The 18,173-nt window shown below is 50.4% G+C and overlaps 1 protein-coding gene across 2 annotated transcripts in view; it reads right to left on the reverse strand.

Moving 5' to 3' along the window:
* Positions 1–17,197, reverse strand: part of DNAJC16 (DnaJ heat shock protein family (Hsp40) member C16) — a 36,828-nt gene extending 19,631 nt beyond the window's left edge. The window contains exons 1-7 of one of the 2 annotated variants that reach the window (XM_063145222.1): positions 17,158–17,197; positions 12,089–12,263; positions 9,323–9,389; positions 8,287–8,626; positions 5,141–5,325; positions 2,734–2,838; positions 1,704–1,862 (exon numbers count right to left, since the gene is read on the reverse strand). In XM_063145222.1, the coding sequence (XP_063001292.1) occupies positions 1,704–1,862; positions 2,734–2,838; positions 5,141–5,325; positions 8,287–8,626; positions 9,323–9,389; positions 12,089–12,255 (1,023 nt within the window). In that variant the 5' untranslated portion in view covers positions 12,256–12,263; positions 17,158–17,197. Of the gene's footprint in view, positions 1–1,703; positions 1,863–2,733; positions 2,839–5,140; positions 5,326–8,286; positions 8,627–9,322; positions 9,390–12,088; positions 12,264–17,157 lie in introns of those variants that run through there. The other variant, XM_063145224.1, reaches the window with a different exon arrangement.
* Positions 17,198–18,173: the final 976 nt, after the last annotated feature.

The raw sequence follows: 18,173 nt of genomic DNA on the forward strand, positions 1-18,173 counted from the left end.
ATAAATAAATAAATAAAACAATGAAGCAAGTGCGCTCTTGACTCCTAGACCCATTCATCCGGTGGGGGGATGGGACTTCAGGGTCTCCAGGGACCAATTTCAACTCCCTGAAACCCCCAGAGGACACATGCCTACACGCTTCCCTGCCATCCCCCCCCACACACAAACACTTTCTCCCACACACACACACCCCATCCCATCAACCTGGATCACGATCCGACAGGGATGGTGGGGGAGGAGGAGGAATGAAAGTCTTCCTCCTCCCAGTGATGTTGATCCAGGTTGCTGGCATTGGGTCGGAGGCGGCGGCTTTAACAAATCCTAATTCGCTCCCATCTGCTCGCCAAACAGCGGGCAAACGGAGCGGGAGGAGACTCATCCCCACGAAGGACGACTCTCCTCACATGTCCGTTTCCCAGCAGAACCAGGCTTACCCCATCATTGTAAAAAGATTATAAACTCTTTTTAAGGCAAGGATTTGTCCTTTGCTTACATGGTTCTGTAAGCCCCCATGGAAGCAATTGGTGCTATTATTGGTGGCGGTCGTAGTAGCCGCCGCCGCAATACAGAATTAGATAGCCAAGTGCTCAGACTGTGTACAGACTGGGCCGAGCACCTCTGCCGATGTGCCGCAAGAAGACATGAGAACTGGTTGTGAGCCACACGGGGAGGTGGAGGTAGGAGGCCTTGTCAGGGCGCCAGGGTTGAGGGAACAGGAGGCTGGTGAGAATAACAGTGGAAGAGAGGAGGAAGCCCAGCAGCTGGCTAATCATCTGGAGGGCTGTTAAGCCGGGCCCTCTGAACCATGGGCATGCAGGCTCCTAACAAAGAGGATTGAAAGATCCAAGTGTTAGACGTCAGATAAAGAGGGAGGAGCAACGCAGGGTCACAAGGTGTTCCAAGAGGCTTGCAGCCAGGATGATCAGGGGTCTGGAAAGAAAGCCCTATGAGGAGAGACTGAAAGAACTGGGCATGTTTAGCCTGGAGAAGAGAAGATGGAGGGGAGACATGAGAGCACTCTTCAAAGACTTAAAAGGCTGTCACACAGAGGAGGGCCAGGATCTCTTCTCGATCCTCCCAGAGTGCAGGACACGGAATAACGGACTCAAGTTAAAGGAAGCCAGATTCCAGCTGGACATCAGGAAAAACTTCCTGACTGTTAGAGCGGTACGACAATGGAACCAGTTACTTATGGAGGTGGTGGGCTCTCCCACACTAGAGGCCTTCAAGAGGCAGCTGGACAACCATCTGTCAGGGATGCTTTAAGGTGAATTCCTGCATTGAGCAGGGGGTTGGACTCGATGGCCTTGTGGGCCCCTTCCAACTCTGCTATTCTATGATTCTATGATTCTATGAGGTGTCCCCATGGCAAGACCCACCTCGAGGGCAGGACTCAGTAGAGGCCCCAGCTTCCTTCGTTGTAAAGTTTCATAGGATCTTTCTTTCATGGGGCCTTAAGCCGGGTGATTACCTGAAATCTACGTGATCCTGCATTATGCAAAGTCTCTTAGAAAAGCCTGTCTCTAACTGATGTAAAAGGAGACTGTCTGTAGCTTGAGGCAGTGCCCTGTGTGCTTGTAGCTTGCATAATAAAAGCAACTGGCTGGAACTACGACTTGAAAGCTTGACTGCAAAGGAAGCCAGGGGACAGGGGCCTGGCAGAATACCTGTGGAAGCCAGAGCAGATGACCACAGCGCCATACCTGAATGACGTCAGCGGGCTTGTCAATGTGCTCTTTGAACACCATCATGGTGGGCGTGTAGACGTTGATGTTGTACTGGCTGGACAGCTCTTCAGTCCCGCGGAGGCCGACGTACACGTATCCGAAGGACAAGTAATCTCTGTACGCAAACGCAGTGAGCTGGAAGGGAAGGGGAGTCAGACAAGAGTCAAAGGACACCGTAACATTTCAGCTCCCCTCCCTGCGCAACAAATAAAAGGGAACCCGTTTCGGTTCGCCCTCTCCCATTCCACGTTTAACTGCCCACAGTCAAAGAGGTGGACGATGAGGCGACGTGCCTGCTAGCGATGCGCGTTTCTGTCGGGAAATTTGCAGGGGAGGATCCTGCCACACAGCACGCCAAGGCAGGCTTGACATTTGCCAGGTTCATAAGCGTCATACCCAAATGGGTTCCAATTCAAGGATGCTAATACGCTGTTGCCCTCTGCTGGCGATGGATTTCCACGGTGGCATTAGCCTTGGTCAGGCTTTGGCCTGAACACTCTAGGCTGGCAAAAAGTGCGTAGGGAGGCAGATGCAAGACCCGCAAACGTCCCTAGGCGGGCAAGTTCCTCGAAGTGTATTCAGTGTAAGGTGTTTAGTAGTCTCCGAAACACACACAATGGCTGCTAAACGCATTGAGCCAAATGCACTTAGAAACTCCTTCCAGTCCTGCTTGCTGAAGGCATGACCCCCTACACACGTCAGCTAGTCCGTGCTGTTGCCTGCTCCCCATTGCAACCCACATCTTGACAGGTGCTGAGTTACGGCCCCACAATTAAAACCCACCTCCAGTTTCATTGTTCACCTCCACATCTTCAACTAAAGCAGCCTTCCTCAACCTGGGGCGCTCCAGATGTGTTGGACTGCATCTCCCAGAATGCCCCAGTCGGGGCATTCTGGGAGTTGTAGTCCAACACATCTGGAGCCCCCCAAGTTGAGGAAGGCTGAACTAAAGGAAGTGGCTCCATCTCAGCAGCGGAAAGGCCAGAGGCAAAGTGGACGCTTTTACCTTGTATAAGAGCGGGATGAGGGGCAGGTGGTCAAAGAGAAGGACGTGGGGCTTGTTCTCTTTCTTCCAGTTCGACAGGAATCCGACGTAGTTTTTATCTGTAATCTTCAACGTAAAACCGGGGGGGGGGGGGGAATTATCAGTCTCGCTCCACAAGCACCAAGGGAAAGAGGAAAAGGTTACACTGCTGCCTCAGATACAGGTTTTAAAAGGGTGAGTTAAAAAATTTGTTGTCAGGGGCAAATGACAGGTTATGTTAGCAGATCTGTCCATCTCTTGATGTTAGATTTTGGAGTAGGTTTGTTTTTAACTAAATGCAGCAGCTGTGGAAAAGTACACTGCAAATCGGAATGGGGAACTGGGGAATAAACTTCCTCCCCACCCCCTGAATCACCTGCAAGCTGCTATTTGCCTATATTCCTCTCCCACCACCATCCTGCCAAAATTATTTTGAAAAAGCACGGCGGCAGGAGGGGATGATTTAGAACAAGGAAGCAGCATGGGGAGAGTGGCATAGAGTGGGGGGAAAAGCAGCTGAATACCAGAAGATCAATCACAGATCTCCTGATGTAATATAACATTTAGCCCTGAGGCAGAAGTTTTAAAAATATGTTACAATAGGTACGTGAAACATTCTAGACCGCTGGGTTTGTTTGTTTTTACCCTTCACTCAGGTTAGGTTATGTCAAGATGAGGCCTGTTGTCCCTAGTGTGGAGGAAGGGGTTTCAGGAGGAGGAGGAGGAGGAGGGGAAGGGGAGGAGGAGGAGGGGGAAGGGGGGAGGAGGAGGAGGAGGGGAAGGGGAAGGGGAAGGGGAGGAGGAGGAGGAGGAAGGGGGGAGGAGGAGGAGGAGGAGGGGAAGGGGAAGGGGAAAGGAGGAGAGGGAAGGGGGAGGAGGAGGAGAAAGGGAAGGGGAAGGGGAGGAGGAGGAAGGGGAAGGGGAGGAGGAGGAGGAGGAGGGGGAAGGGGGAGGAGGAGGAGGAGGAGGAGGAGGAGGGGAAGGGGAAGGGGAGGAGGAGGAGGGGGAAGGGGGAGGAGGAGGAGGAGGGGAAGGGGAAGGGGAGGAGGAGGAGGGGGAGGAGGAGGGGGAAGGGGGGAGGAGGAGGAGGAGGAGGAGGAGAAAGGGAAGGGGAAGGGGAAGGGGAGGAGGAGGGGGAAGGGGGGAGGAGGAGAAAGGGAAGGGGAAGGGGAGGAGGAGGAGGAGGAGGAGAGGAGGCGGAGGCGGCTTTGGCATATGGCTAGGCTGGCAGACTGCCTCTCACCTGCTCACAACTCCGCCTACTTGACCCTACACCACACTCTGGAATCTGTCATCTCTGAAGCCCCCTCCCTCTCCGACGGAAGCTGAGTTCCCAGGGACTGGGGAAGGATGGGCTTTGAGCCATTGGCATTCTCTCCGTGAAGCTCCTGGGAAAATTCCTCCTTGACTCTTGAAGAGTCTTGGAGGATCTCCTACCCTGCTTCCTGTCTTGACTGGTAAATTTCTAGTCCTCCTCCTCCTCCAGATTCTGAGTCTGCTTGACAAGCTAGGGAGAACAGGCCTGATCCTGACAGGTTACTGCCAACACTAGTGCGTCCTTCCCACGCACGATGAAGTATGTAAGAGCACTGAATGTAGACTGGCAAAACCTAGGTTCAGTTCCCTATTTGGCCACGAAGCAGACCTGGGGCCAGCTGCCATCTCTTAACCTACCCTACCCTACAGGGTTGTTGCAAGGATAAAGTAGGCGTGTGTGTGAGCACGCGAGGGTGTATAATTTGCATGCTACACTGAGCTCCTTGGAAGGACAGGATAAAAATGAAAGGAAGATGTGTCCCCCCAGATGTTATGGACTGCAACTCCCATCAGCCCCAGCCAACAGGGTCAATTGTTCAGGATCATGGAAGCTGTAGTCCAAAATATCTGGACCGTGCTGGGTTGCCTATCACTCCCAGATGCTATTAATGCCGGCATGGCATTGCACCACAGAGGAAGCAGAAACCACGCCAACGCTGCCTGTAATGTAAGATAGGATAAATTCAGTGCTTTCGCTGTGTGGCAGCAGAGAAAAACGCAGCCATTTGCGGTGAGATCCTGTGGAACTGGAGTAACCGGACGGATGGGTACTTCTGCACCCAGCGATGCCTCATTTTAAAATAGAATCCCGTTAGGCCAAACCGTAGTTACCCACTCCTTATCCTGGCTATTTTAGCCCAACTGTGAGAAACAGATGAGCAGAGCAATCCCAGAATCTCTTAGGTCCTCCAAATAGGGACAGTGCATTTGAGATAGGCCTGGGTGGGGGTGGATAGTACATTTTCATGTTTGCACAGGGGGAAAAGTGATAAAACTTCCAGTACATTCCAAGTTAAAATGAAACAGAAAATGGTGAGGAGCAGCCAAAAATATGTCAGGAGGTGCGAATTACCTTCTCAACAAGGTTCCCCGGAAGAAGGCTCTCTACAAATTGCCGCAGGTTCTCCCGAACAACGGCATTGTGGAAAAAGGTTATTTTCCCATTGATGAGACCCAGGATCGACGGCGTGCTGTGCGCTCCGAGGTGATGAGCCAGGCGCCTCTCATAACCGGCATGAACCACGCCGATTCCCACTCCTGAAAGAAGGAAGGAGAAGGGCGCCTCTGAAAAGTGGAACCGGGCCTCTCACACTTCACGGAATCTCAAACACGGTGTGGAAATTGGAGGCCTCAAGGAATGGGGATTAACAGCACTGAACATTTCTGTGACAGCAACAGCAGTGGTGGAAGGGCTGTACCACATGAATCATAGAATAGCAGAGTTGGAAGGGGCCCATAAGGCCATCCAGTCCAACCCCTTGCTCAATGCAGGAATCCACCCTAAAGCATCCCTGACAGATGGTTGTCCAGCTGCCTCTTGAAGGCCTCTAATGTGGGAGAGCCCACAACCTCCCTAGGTCATTGGTCCCATTGTCATACTGCTCTAACAATCAGGAGGTTTTTCCTGACGTCCAGGCAGAATCTGGCTTCCTGTCACTTGAGCCCTTTAGTCCGTGTCCTGCACTCATGCTTTGTCTGCAGCTCATGTTTTGCCTGCAGAATTATTATTATTATTATTTATTTATTTATATAGCACCATCAGTGTACATGGTGCTGTACAGAGTAAAACAGTAAATAGCAAGACCCTGCCGCATAGGCTAGGTGTTGGAAAAGGTGAAGAGTAACCAAAAATAATCAAGGGGCTGGAGCAGTGAGGAAAGGTGACAATGCCTGGGACTTTATAGTTTAGGAAAAATGTGATTACAGGGTGACAGGATAGAGGTGCACAAAATTATGCATTGTATGGAGAAAGTGCACAGGGAGGCATTTTTCTCCCTGTCCCATAATCCCATGGAATGACCCCGACCCTGACCCCCCCGACCCCAGTGAGATCATCCTATGAAGCTGATTGGTGGGAGATTCAGGACAGATCAAAGGAAGGACTTCTTCACACAGCGCATAGTTAAATTATGGAACTCGCTACCACAAGATGTAGTGATGGCCACCCATTTGGATGGCTTTAAAAGGGGGGTGGATAAATTCCTGGAGGAGGAAAAGGCTATCCACGGCTACTAGCCCTGATGGGTGTGTGCAACCTCCAGTATCCAAGGCACCAGTTGGTGGGGAACATGGGTGGGAGGGTGCTGTTGCACCGTGTCCACTTGTGGGTGACAGCCTGGTTGACAGCTGGTTGGCCCCTGTTTGAACAGAGTGCTGGACTAGATGGACCCTTGGTCTGATCCAGCATCAGGGCCTCTTTTTATGTTCTCATGTTCTAAGTTCAGTTCCTGGAGAGAGCCTGCCAATCCACGCATGCATCCAAAGGCCAGTTGCTGGGAATACAAGCAGGAGGGTGGCATTGCCCTCATATCCTGCTTACGGGCTTCCCACAGGCATCTGGTTCGCCACTGTGCAAACAGAATGCTGGACTAGGCAGGCCTGTGGCATGATCCAGTATGGCTCTTCTTATGTTCTCTGGGCAGGAATAAGTTTTCAGTTTCCTTGTATCAGGAGAGACTGTCCCAATGCCCATCCATTCACCACCAATATGTACATGGGACAAAATTACCCACCCTCAGACGAGGCAAGGCAAGAACAGAGAATCACGCAGAGACTCAACAAGCAGCCTCTCCCATGGCACTGACACACCAGATTAATTCTTTTGCCACACACCGTTTCGAATTACTGCAGCTACCGCCAAGGGAAGGTACAGCCAACCTCTGAATGACATCTCCGATGCCTTCTAGACTGAATTCAAGGTGCTAATGATGACCCGTGAAGGCCTCAATTGCCCCACCTCAGCATGCCACCCCAAACCCGCCTTCCACAACCACGCTGAATATCAAAAAAATCCTCTGGGCCTGTTCAGACGACACTTCAGGCTCTACGGTTAGCGAAACTGTGGTTCTCTGGGGTTAGCACTAACCCCAGGCCGTGCTGCTGCACACACAACACTTTAACATTACGTTACACATCTGAAATGCGTTAAATTGTACGGTGTTTGATGGGAGTGCTGGTTGTTATACCGTAATAAACTCATTCATTCGCTTTAAGCCACGGTTAAGAGCTGCTAACCTTGCTGCAGTCGGTCCGACTGGGGTCAGTGAGTGAGCAGGATTTAGGAAAACACCTGGCACGAGACACCTTCAGCCCTGCTGCTGAACCAAAAGCCTTAGCCAGCAGGGTTTAAGGTGTCTCCTGAACAGGTCTGTTTGGAGGGTGCAGGAAGGCTGCCCCTTGACTTTGGAATTCTCCTCCCCGGGAGACTCGCTAAACCCTTGTGCATCTGGTGGTGAGCCGTTCCGATTCAAGCTGGATTGTAGCGGCCATGAGACAGCAGTACAATCAGTAGGAGTCCTGCCCTGAGTTCTGAGTAGGGATGTGCTCCACTTCTAATCGGACCAAGTTAGTAATTATTAGGGATGTGCTCTGCTTCTAATCGGACCGGCGAATTAGAAGCGAAGCGGGGGGCTTCGCCTGCCGTTAAGGCGGAGGCGAAGAGGATTGGGGGACCGGCGGAGCGTGGCGAAGAGGATCGAGGTGAAGGCGGATCCTTCGCCTCGATCCAGAGCTCCGCCGGAAAGGTAAGTGGGGTTTACCGGGCCCTGCCGCTGTCGCCCATGCGGTAATCCCCCCGCCCTCCTCTCCCTTACCTGCCTCCGTCCGCGGTCCGTCAGCGTCTTCAATTGAGCCCAGACTTCCTGGTGGAACCGCGGGCTCAATTGAAGACGGCGACGGAACACGGATGGAGGCAGGTAAGGTCCCCCTCTCCCTTGGTCCCTTACCGGGCTCTGCCGCCGTCGCCGCATGGGCGGCGGTGGCGGCAGGGCCCGGTAACCCCCCCTATGGGGGGGGGAACGGAGCTCCGATCCGGATCCGGAGCTCCGAGCAGAGCGGAGTGGGCACAGGCGGAGTGGGGGCGGGGTGGAGCGGCCCGATCCGAAAATGGCCGATCTGAAAGTGAAGCGGAGTGGGGGGGTCCGTGCACACCCCTAGTTCTGAGGACAGCACAGGCTATGAAAGTCCAATTGAAACATCCGCCACCCCCGCTTCTCTTACCCAGCGCTTCGAGCTCCTGAACCACCTCCTTCCACACAGGCTCGATGTGGATGCAGCTAAAGCACCAGTCCGAGGTGATCTTAATGAGGTAGGGCTTCTTGAAGCTGTCGGGCACCACCTCGTTGACGTAGTGCGTGAAGTGCAGCAAGTGCTTCTCGTCGGAGGAGTCGCGGCGGTCCGAGTTGAAGGGGAAGTGGAAGAAGGACTCGTCGAAATAAAAGCTTTCGTGGAAGTGGTGGAACTGACGGTGCGGCTGCTGCTGCTGCTGCGGGAAGCCCTGGTTCTCGCCCACATCTCCGTAGCGATCAAAGTTCAACCTCTTCTCCTCGTTGGACAGGATCTGTTTGGAACAAAGATGGGACTGTAATGGCCTGCGGCAAGATGGAAATGTGTTTCCGCCTTTTCGCTTCCCTTTTAACTAACTTTACGAAATAAAAAACTCCAAGCGAGGCCTTGTATCGGTTTGCTTCAAAGCTAAAGGGCAGCGGACATTGGCCCAGCGGACGCTGGCGGCTCCGACATCTGTGGGGCGGTGAATCCACTCAAGGCGGGGGAGTGGGAATCCATTGAGGGTGCAGTGCTGGGAGAGAGACTGCTGATCATCCTTTCTGCTCCATTTTCCCAGTGCCATTCCCACACGCACCAACACCAATGTAAGATTTCCTCCACGGAGCAAATAGCAACTTGGGGAGGATTTGAACTCAGGAACACGGCACTGCTTGGATGGGTTCCCTGCCCCCCCCCCCCCCAGCAGCATTCTGACCCTGATCTGATTCTGGTCCTCCCTGCCGCCGCTCCCAACTTTTTCAAAACAAACACGTGAGTTGTTGCCCTGTGGCTGGGTGTCACAGTTTAAGCAGAAGAATCTGCCCTTTTAGAAATCCAGAGTAAAACTGAAGTCGTTCCTAAATCAGAACACCTGAACTCCACGTGAGTAAAGAGAGAGGGGCGACATCTTGCCCATCCTTAAAACAATGGCGACTTCTAAAACAGCAACTGCATGTTATCATACCCAATCCCCAAAATACAGAATTACCTCATAAGCCTTGCTAATTTGTATGAATTTATCTTCTGCTCCGGGGTCCTTGTTTTTGTCAGGATGCCTGGAATGCAAATAAAATGAGACCATCAGCAGTTTGAACACACGGGCTGTCAGCTTTAGTTCCACACTGAGCAACGGAGGCAGGAATGACATTATTTCAGGTTTTTTTTTAGTGTGCAGTTGGACACAAAATGTGCAGTTGGGGAAAAAAATGTGCAGCTGGAAATCTGATACTGTGCAGTTGAAAAAAGTGGTGAAAAAAAACAAGACATGTGTTATGTGTATGTGTTTATTAAGACCTTAACAATAGACAAAGTCAGGGCTTGTAACACAAATTATATAAGAATGCAGGTGAAAGAGCCCTTGATGTGACTGATGTTGTTGGGTCCTGTGACAGGGTTGCCTGAATAGATGTGGGGGCAGAGTTGGCCCTTGGGTCTATTGCATGGTCTGGTCCCTCTGTCTGTGTCTCTGTCCTGTGTACTGTTGCTGGTTAGCATCCGCTTCAGGTTGGGAGGTGGTCTGGAGACCAGGACTGGTCTGGGCCCCAAGGCTTGTGAGAGCAAAGTGTCTGTGCTGACGATGGGTTGGAGTTCACTGATGATCCGTTGCAGTGGTTTCAATTGGGGGCTGTAGGTGACCCCCAGTGGTGTACTTCTCTTGGTCTGTCATCCTTCCTGGGTATCCATATGGCCCTGTCAATCTGTCTTGAAGTTTAAGGTGCTACTAGTATTGGTGATAATCTGTCCAGTTGTGAAAGAGAAATAATGTGTGTGGGAGGGTCTCTGACAGGGCATTTGCGCAGTTGGAAAATTAGCTTTAAAAAACCCCTGCATTACATAAAGAGTGTGTCAGCAAGGCTTAATTTCTTTGACATTTAAATGGGTTTATTACAGGGGCTTATTTGCAGCGCTCAGGCTGCTGCGAAGAGAGCATTTGCTGCATCTGCGGGGCAAACGCTTCAGACGCAGGAGGCTCAACAGAAGCAGGAAACGTCAGGAATGAAGAGGTGCAGAGCTGCGCAGTGCAGGGCGGCGAAGGTCCGGCGTTTGAGGAACACAAACACGACACCGTTCCCTGATGCTTTTAGAGACTTGATGAGATTCTGCCGACATATTTGAGCACGGCTGACAGCAACTGCAGAGGCTAGTTGCAATTGCTTGCTTTAAACCAAGAAGAGGCAAGTGAAGACGACCTCAGGGCCTGCCCCAGCAGGACACCCCCACCCCCCACCCCCATCTACCATCAACTGCCCTGTGGGAAGAATTCCAGGAGGGGGGGGAGAATAAAGCCATGCACCCGCTCCTGTTCCAGCGGACTCTCGCTGTGTCCCCAGGGCCGTCTCTCACCAGCTGCACTGTGGGAAGGATCCTGATATATATAAAGTTTTAAAAAACATTGTTCTGATTTTATTATTTCCATGCTACTGTAAGCCACATAATCTTACAAAGACATTCCCTTGTAGCAGCAGACATAATGGGGCAAAAGCAACGAAGGCACTTTGCTACCCACCAAGGGCCATTTCTTCCAGCTGAAGGCCACCCGGCCCAATGACACAAGCAAGGCCTGTTTTGTCAAACAAAAATTGCTACAGCTTCAAAAAAGAACAGCAGCTCTGTTTTATTGCACAGTGTGATTTGTCTTATGATTACAGAAGAGAACTACTTCTTTTGCCGGCAAAATTCCTACTACAGTAACAATAACTAACTAACTAAATAGACCTTCAGCCAAACGCTTCATTCGCTAATTGGAACCATCAAAAGGAAATCCGGACCAACGTCTCCCCGTCCCCCGGCAATGACCTGCGCTGTAACTCACCAGCCTCTATAGCTTCCATCCCTTTCCCACAACTGCACATCGCTGCTCTAGCACATGGGTCCTGTGGGAGGTGAGGAACAGCTCAGCACCGCCGAGACAGACTGTCAGGGTCTCCCCAGGGTTTGACTTTCCCAGGCGTATTTGGCGATGTTGGGGGATGCTTTAGGGTGGATTCCTGCATGGAGCAGGGGGTTGGACTCAGTGGCCTTAGAGGCCCCTTCCAATTCTACTATTCTATGGTCCTATGATTGAACCTGGGCTCTTCTGCATGCAAAAAGGGCCCCTACCACTAAGCTACGGCCCTTCCCATTGGGCTCTCTCCCTCCCTCCACCCCCTCCCCCAGCACCCCTTTGGCCTCTTCTTCTAAGCCAGCCTTCCTCAACCTGGGGCGCTCCAGATGTGATGGACTACATCTCTGGCTGGGGCATTCTGGGAGATGCAGTCCATCACATCTGGAGCGCCCCAGGTTGAGGAAGGCTGTTCTAAACAGTTCTGATTTACATGAATATGTGAAACCTAAGCTATGAAGCTGCCTTCAGACCACTGGGACCTTATGCGGGCCAAGCATGCGCACCGCCACAGAGTTATGGCCAACCCTGCCTCCTAGGGGTCCCCATCTCGTCAGGCCGTCTGCCCGCTAGGACTCCTTCAACCTCCAGCGTTTCCTCTCCCTGCTATTCCTCCTGGGAGAACCCTGCCTTTCTGGCCCCCTTTCTCCCAGCAACCCAGTTAGGAGCACCCACTAGCCAAACCCAGTATGCCAGCACAGAGCCCTTCCTGTCCTTAAGGCTTGTGACAAGTTCTCCCTCCACTTCCCCAACCAAAATTCATTTTTTTTTTCTTGCACAACATGACAGTAAAGGCTGGAAGCCTTAAGGAAAGAGGTGGCCAGTTTTCCAGCCTGAAACCCTTGCCCCTGCCATTCAAAATAATTCACTCACCATTCTCGGGCAAGCTTCTTATACGCCTTTTTGATGTCTGCCTGACTCGCTGTCCTGCTGACTCCAAGGATTCGATAAGGGTCAAAATCGATGGCAGACAAGATTTGCAAGACCAGGACGAGGAAGAGAACCACAACCAGGGAGACGCTGAGCCTTTTCACTTCCATCTCGCTTCCTGCAGGGAACGTGCACAGGAGAGTTTTCGCAGGAACAAGAGGCAGAGGGAGACATTAGGAATTGTGGCACAGAAGGCTCAGGGTGGGAGCCAGGGCCCTTGAGGTTTTGGCCCTCCCTCCTCTAACAGACACCTGCTTGTCTTCCCCTTCCTCCACTACTGGCAGGTTGCTTAACTTCCCTTTTTCCCTTCCCTCCCACCATCCCCAGTGCCTTTCAGAGAACCCTGGGCCTGCAACCACCATCACCTCTAACGCTCTTTCAATTTGTTCCCACCATGTGGCCATGAGATGGAGGCCATCCCTGTGCTCCAAGCTGGGAGCGATGAGACACCACCCTTCTTCTTTACAGGTGAGTCTGGCCTAATCGTTCAGAGGCACTTCCTTTTTTTCTCCGACGTCCAGAATTGGGCCTTCCCTTCTCAAACCTACGCACAAGCTCTGTGGGACCCCCAAGGACACACCTGGATGTAGCATGAGTATAGCATTGAAATGCCTCTGGTCAGTGGGTGGGTGCCAAATAGTAGTTTAAGGCTCGTTCCCATCCATGTTTAGACAAAAAAAAAAGTCCTACAGCTCCCGGCATTCTCCAGCCAGCCATGCTGGGAGTTATTGGACTCCCAGCATTTCTGTCTAAATGCACATTAAGATTGCACCTTCAAGGAAAGTAATTGGTGGTACCGCTAGAGGGGCAAAAAGGCTCAGGAATTTTTCAATGGCTTGGGACCGCAATACCTGATGGCACGCCTCTCCCAACATGAACCTACCCATACACTGCGCTCAACATTTAAGGTTCTCCTCTGAGTGCCTACTCCGAGGGAAGCTCAGAGGATGGCAACAAGGGAGAGGGTCTTTTGGGTGGTGGCCCCCTGACTGTGGAATGATCTCCCCGATGAGGCTCGCCTGGCGCCAACATTATCTTTCAGGTGCCAGGTCAAGACTTTCCTCTTCTCCCAGGCATTTAAAGGCATTGAGTGCTAAGTTTGTTTTTTAATGGACCCCAGAATTGTTGTTTTAAATGGATGCTGCTGTTTTTATACTGTTGTTTTTATGTCTCTGATGGTTTTTAAATTTTGTATATTTTTTAATGTTTACTGTTTTTAGCTTTTGTGAACTGCCCAGAGAGCTTCAGCTGTGGGGCAGTATATAAATGTAATTAAATAAATAAATAAATAAATAAATAAAATTTCTATGTTTTTCAACGGTCAATTTTCCAGTTCTGAAAATGCAATTTTCGTAATATCAGTTAATAAACCATGAAAAGGTACCAGTCAAACTGAGCACTGTCAAAGTTGTAATTAACTTTTTTTTTTTCAGGTAACACAGATATAGACCACCATGTGTTAAATGAGTACGTTAAGCATTTTCTGTGTCCTCAATTCCCCCCTTAATACTCCAATAAATGAAAGGAACTGTATGCTAGAACTGTCATGCCTTAAAAGGTCGATAAGCATTCCACTAAAAACGATTTCTAAGCCAAGCTTTGAACTTAATTGAATGCAACATTCAAATCACATTTAAAAATGTTATTAACTGATTTCCCCCCTAGCCAAATATTTAAGATCAACTACTCTGAACTACTGAAAACACACACACCATGTTTGCGATATTTATACAGCATGTAAAATCAACATGACTGTTGTTTTGCTCACAATATACAAATGAAATATGCTAAGGCAGATTCCAATCGATTCAGAGCACTGACAAGCATTATGATTCAAAGCTTTCTGAAAACCCAGAACACCGTAGGCTAACCACTTATCCATGCTTTGGTAGAACAAAGTCCTTTTGAACTCAGCAGGACTTATGCACTGGATGGCTGCAACCATGACATCGCTTACTAGGGAGTAATGCCCATTGCACTTAATGGGGCTTACTTCTGCACACTTTCAGAACTATCCTGAAACAATGAGATAGAAATGCAGACAGGAACCACAGGTGGGGGAATGAAACTGGAAAGGACACGCCTCATCATAAGCCCAAGGACAAATTAAAGCTTAGCTAGTTCTAGAGAGGTTGTAGCGAAACCAACGAAGAGCCTTGCGGCATCTTAAAGATGGAAAAAAAGTATGATGCACAAGCTTTCAGAGATACTGCCAAAATACCATTTGTTCATCCTTATGGTGCCACAAGAATCTTTGTTGTTTAGCTAGTGTGACAGAGGGGCTAGAGGGGTCGCTATGTTGTTCTGCAAAAACAAGAGAGAGCTTTGTGGTAGAACAAAACTTCACTCCCTAGATTGACTGGCTGGGAGGTGGTTAGGATGCGGGCACAGGCACCCTCCCAATCGTGGAGAGGAAGGTTCATGGGAACGGAGCTCTGTCCACCTTATTTATTTATTTATTTATTTAAGTATTTTTATGCCGCCATTCAGCCAAAAAAGGCTCTCACGGCGGCTTACAAAAGTATTTCTTGACAGTCCCTGCCCACAGGCTTACAATCTAAAAGACATGACACAAAAGGAAAGGGGATTGGGAGGGAGGAGGAGGGGGGGAAGGAAAGCAAACTCAGGCACTACAATCTTAGTTGGAAAGTTCAGCAGTTACAGTTGGTAGCAGGAGGGAGGGGGCTCTCAGCTGGAGCTGGACCCAGGCACGGTGGAGAGGTGCCTGGCTGCTGCTTCCTTCCTCACTGGTGGCCTCTGCAGTGACAGTTGGTAAAACCTTGGCAACCCAATTCCACACGTGGAGAATTACCACTGGTGGTGTTCCTGCTAGTGGTAGCGAGCATAAGGCCTAGAAAAGGGGCCTTCCAGGGACATGTCAGAGACAGGTCAGAGACAGCATGTCAGAGACGTGTCATGTCAGACATGTCAGAGACAGCAGTGCGACAATGGAATCAGTTACCTAGGGAGGTTGTGGGCTCTCCCACACTAGAGGCCTTCAAGAGTCAGCTGGACAGCCATCTGTCGGGGATGCTTTAGGGTGGATTCCTGCATTGAGCAGGGGGTTGGACTCGATGGCCTTGTAGGCCCCTTCCAACTCTGCTATTCTTCTTTTTCTTCTATTCTATTTATGATTCACCGGATCTCAAGCCGCTCTGTTCCCCTGAGAGGGCCATGGATTGGGCCAATCAGCTACAACAGCTTGGAGATGGTCCAGCTAATTCCACCTCCACTGGGAATGTTAAAATACCAAGATCCATTGGGCTAAAAAACCAGTAACCCCAACGCCATGCCTTCCAACCTGACGAGGAGGGCGTCAAATGAGGAGGCAGAAGATTCCATGGACTAGCACCCACTTCTTCAGATACAAGAGATTGTATCAGGATTATTCTTTCCACTCAAATATGAGCAGATAACAGAAATAAAGATCTTCAAATTAGTGTGTGGTTGTTGTTGTTTTTTGTCAAATTATGAGATTCCAGCAATAAACATTGAGATGCACAGTATAAGAACTGCTTTAACTCTTAATGTTATTGCTCTCTTTTCCTAATCTTTTGTTGACACTTTCACTCAGTCACCCGCTTTTAGGATTATTTCTTTTAAAAGTCGTACATTAGTCTGTTTTCCTTTTAAACATTTGCTTTAATTGTCAACAAATCGTGATCATAGTTTCATTACTTCAAAATGGTATAAAGCTAATTTATACATAACTCCAACTTGCACATATAGGAATCCAAACTCCTTTTGAACTCAATGGGACTTATTTCCAAGTAAACATGTTGAGAAATGCTCTGGCTGGCTGGAACCCTAACGCCGCCTACTCGGGAGTAAGGCCCATTGCACTTAATGGGCCGTACTTCTTCTGCATACTTCCAGAAAGATCCAAAAACAATGAGATAGAAATGAGGACAGGTGGGGGATGAAAACAGAAAGGAAAAACCTCAGCCCAAGCCCACAGAAGAATGATAGTTTACCTGGTTCTAGACAGGCTGCAGCAAAACCAACAAAGAGTCTTGCGGCATCTTAAGGATGAACAAATTTAAGATGGCATAAACTTTTGTAGACACAGCCCACATTTCATCATCTTTAGGGTGCCACAAGACTCTTTGTTGTTTAGTTAGTGTGTTTTGCAGAAACAAGAGGGCCTTGTGGCACCTTGAAAATGGGCAGAACAACCCTAAATCCCCAGATCAAGTAGCTGGGGAGTTGTTGGTGGTTAGGATGGGGCAGAGGCACCCTCCCAATGGAGGAGAGGTGGTTCACTGTCAACAAGCCCTCAGCACAGAGCTACATCGGACAGAGGCAGCCTCCCAGCTTCCGAGAAGATCTAGCCAGGAGCTTCTGGGAAACCTACAAGGAGGACACAAAAGCAAGGCAACAAACCCTCCTTGCCTGACCCTAGGCTGCCTTCTTGTGGGTCCCCAAGCCGGTGGCTGTGGGGGGATGCTGGGAGTTGTTGTCCAAGACACCTGGAGAGGCCCTGGTTCGGGGGAAGGCTGCAGTTCTCTACCTTTACTTAGTCAAGGGGTCGGACGTCCTTCATACTTGGAAGTCCTGCTTCTCTATGGGGTGGGGGCTATGACTGGCGTCTCCCCCATGGATCTGCCAGCCCCCCCCCGCCCCCGCTTCTAATCCTGCATGTAGTTTGGGTATTTTATGCCACAGAAAAACACACAACATACTGAGAGAGATTGAAAACAAGAGCCCCCCCCCCCCACACACCCCCCACAACATGCCCCATGCAATACTGCAGCCCCCTCTTCACTTGAAGCAGGGCAGCTTTCTCCCCCCCTCAAGAAGCCCCCCCTCATATAAGACCCCCCTCCCCCACAAAAGCCCCCCTCAATCTTCCCCCACAGGATTCTCTCCTCCAGACCAACGAGGCGGACAGGTGGGGGGCTAGAGAGTCCCCCGCCCTCGCTTCAACCACAGGTCACGTGACGACTAGGGACGACCCCCCCCCCAGTGGGAAAGGAGGAGGAGGGGGCGGGAAAGGCGCTCGCAATACCCACCCTAGGCTCCTGTCTCCCCGGGACCCCACTTCCGGCTCAGCGGCCCCGCCTCTGGCCGCCGTCACCATAGAGACGGCGCAGCTTGGCCGCGCCTCCCTTGACTGACAGGCAGGAGGGGGAAAGAGAAGACGGCGTTGGAGCCGCGGTGCATGATGGGGGGGGAAAGGACACCGGCAGGCGGAAGGAAGGCGCGCGCATGCGCATCACCCCTCTCCTTACCTTTACAGAGCAGGGGTGAGGAAATGGTGGGCCCTCCAGATGTGCTTGGACTCAAACTCCCATCAGCCCCAGCGGCGCCGCCAGTGGCCGGGGATGATGGGAGTTGTGGTCCAACATCACCTGACGAGCCAGAGATTTGTAAATATGTAAATAACAGGGGCGAGTCTAATCTCGGCTGGCATTAATTATTAGTTAATCGAATAATTAGTTAACTGTACATTAGGATGACCATATGAAAAGGAGGACCGGGATCCTGTATCTTTAACAGTTGCATAGAAAAGGGAATTTCAGCAGGTGTCATTTGTATATATGGGGAACCTGGTGAAATTCCCTCTTCATCACAGCAGTTAAAGTTGCAGGTGCCCTGCCCTCTTTTAAATCTGGTCACTTTAACTGTTGTGATGAAGAGCGAATTTCAAAAGGTTCTCCATATATACAAATGACACCTGCTGAAATTCCCTTTTCTATGCAACTGTTAAAGATACAGGAGCCCTGTCCTCCTTTTCATAGGGTCACCCTACTGTACATGCCCACCTTTCCCAACCTGGAGGCTTCTGGGTGTGCTGGACTCATAGAATTATAGTAGAGTTGGAAGGGTTAGTTAGTTTTACCCTACCCTGTGCCTGCTTACCCTTCCCTGTACCTGTTTGCATTCTCTTCCCCTCCTTATTGTTTTACTATGATTTTAGTAGATTGTAAGCCTATGCGGCAGGGTCTTGCTATTTACTGTTTTACTCTGTACAGCACCATGTACATTGATGGTGCTATATAAATAAATAAATAAATAAATATAAGAA

The sequence above is a fragment of the Elgaria multicarinata genome, chromosome 20, assembly GCF_023053635.1.
Source record: "Elgaria multicarinata webbii isolate HBS135686 ecotype San Diego chromosome 20, rElgMul1.1.pri, whole genome shotgun sequence".
Classification (NCBI taxonomy): domain Eukaryota; kingdom Metazoa; phylum Chordata; class Lepidosauria; order Squamata; family Anguidae; genus Elgaria; species Elgaria multicarinata.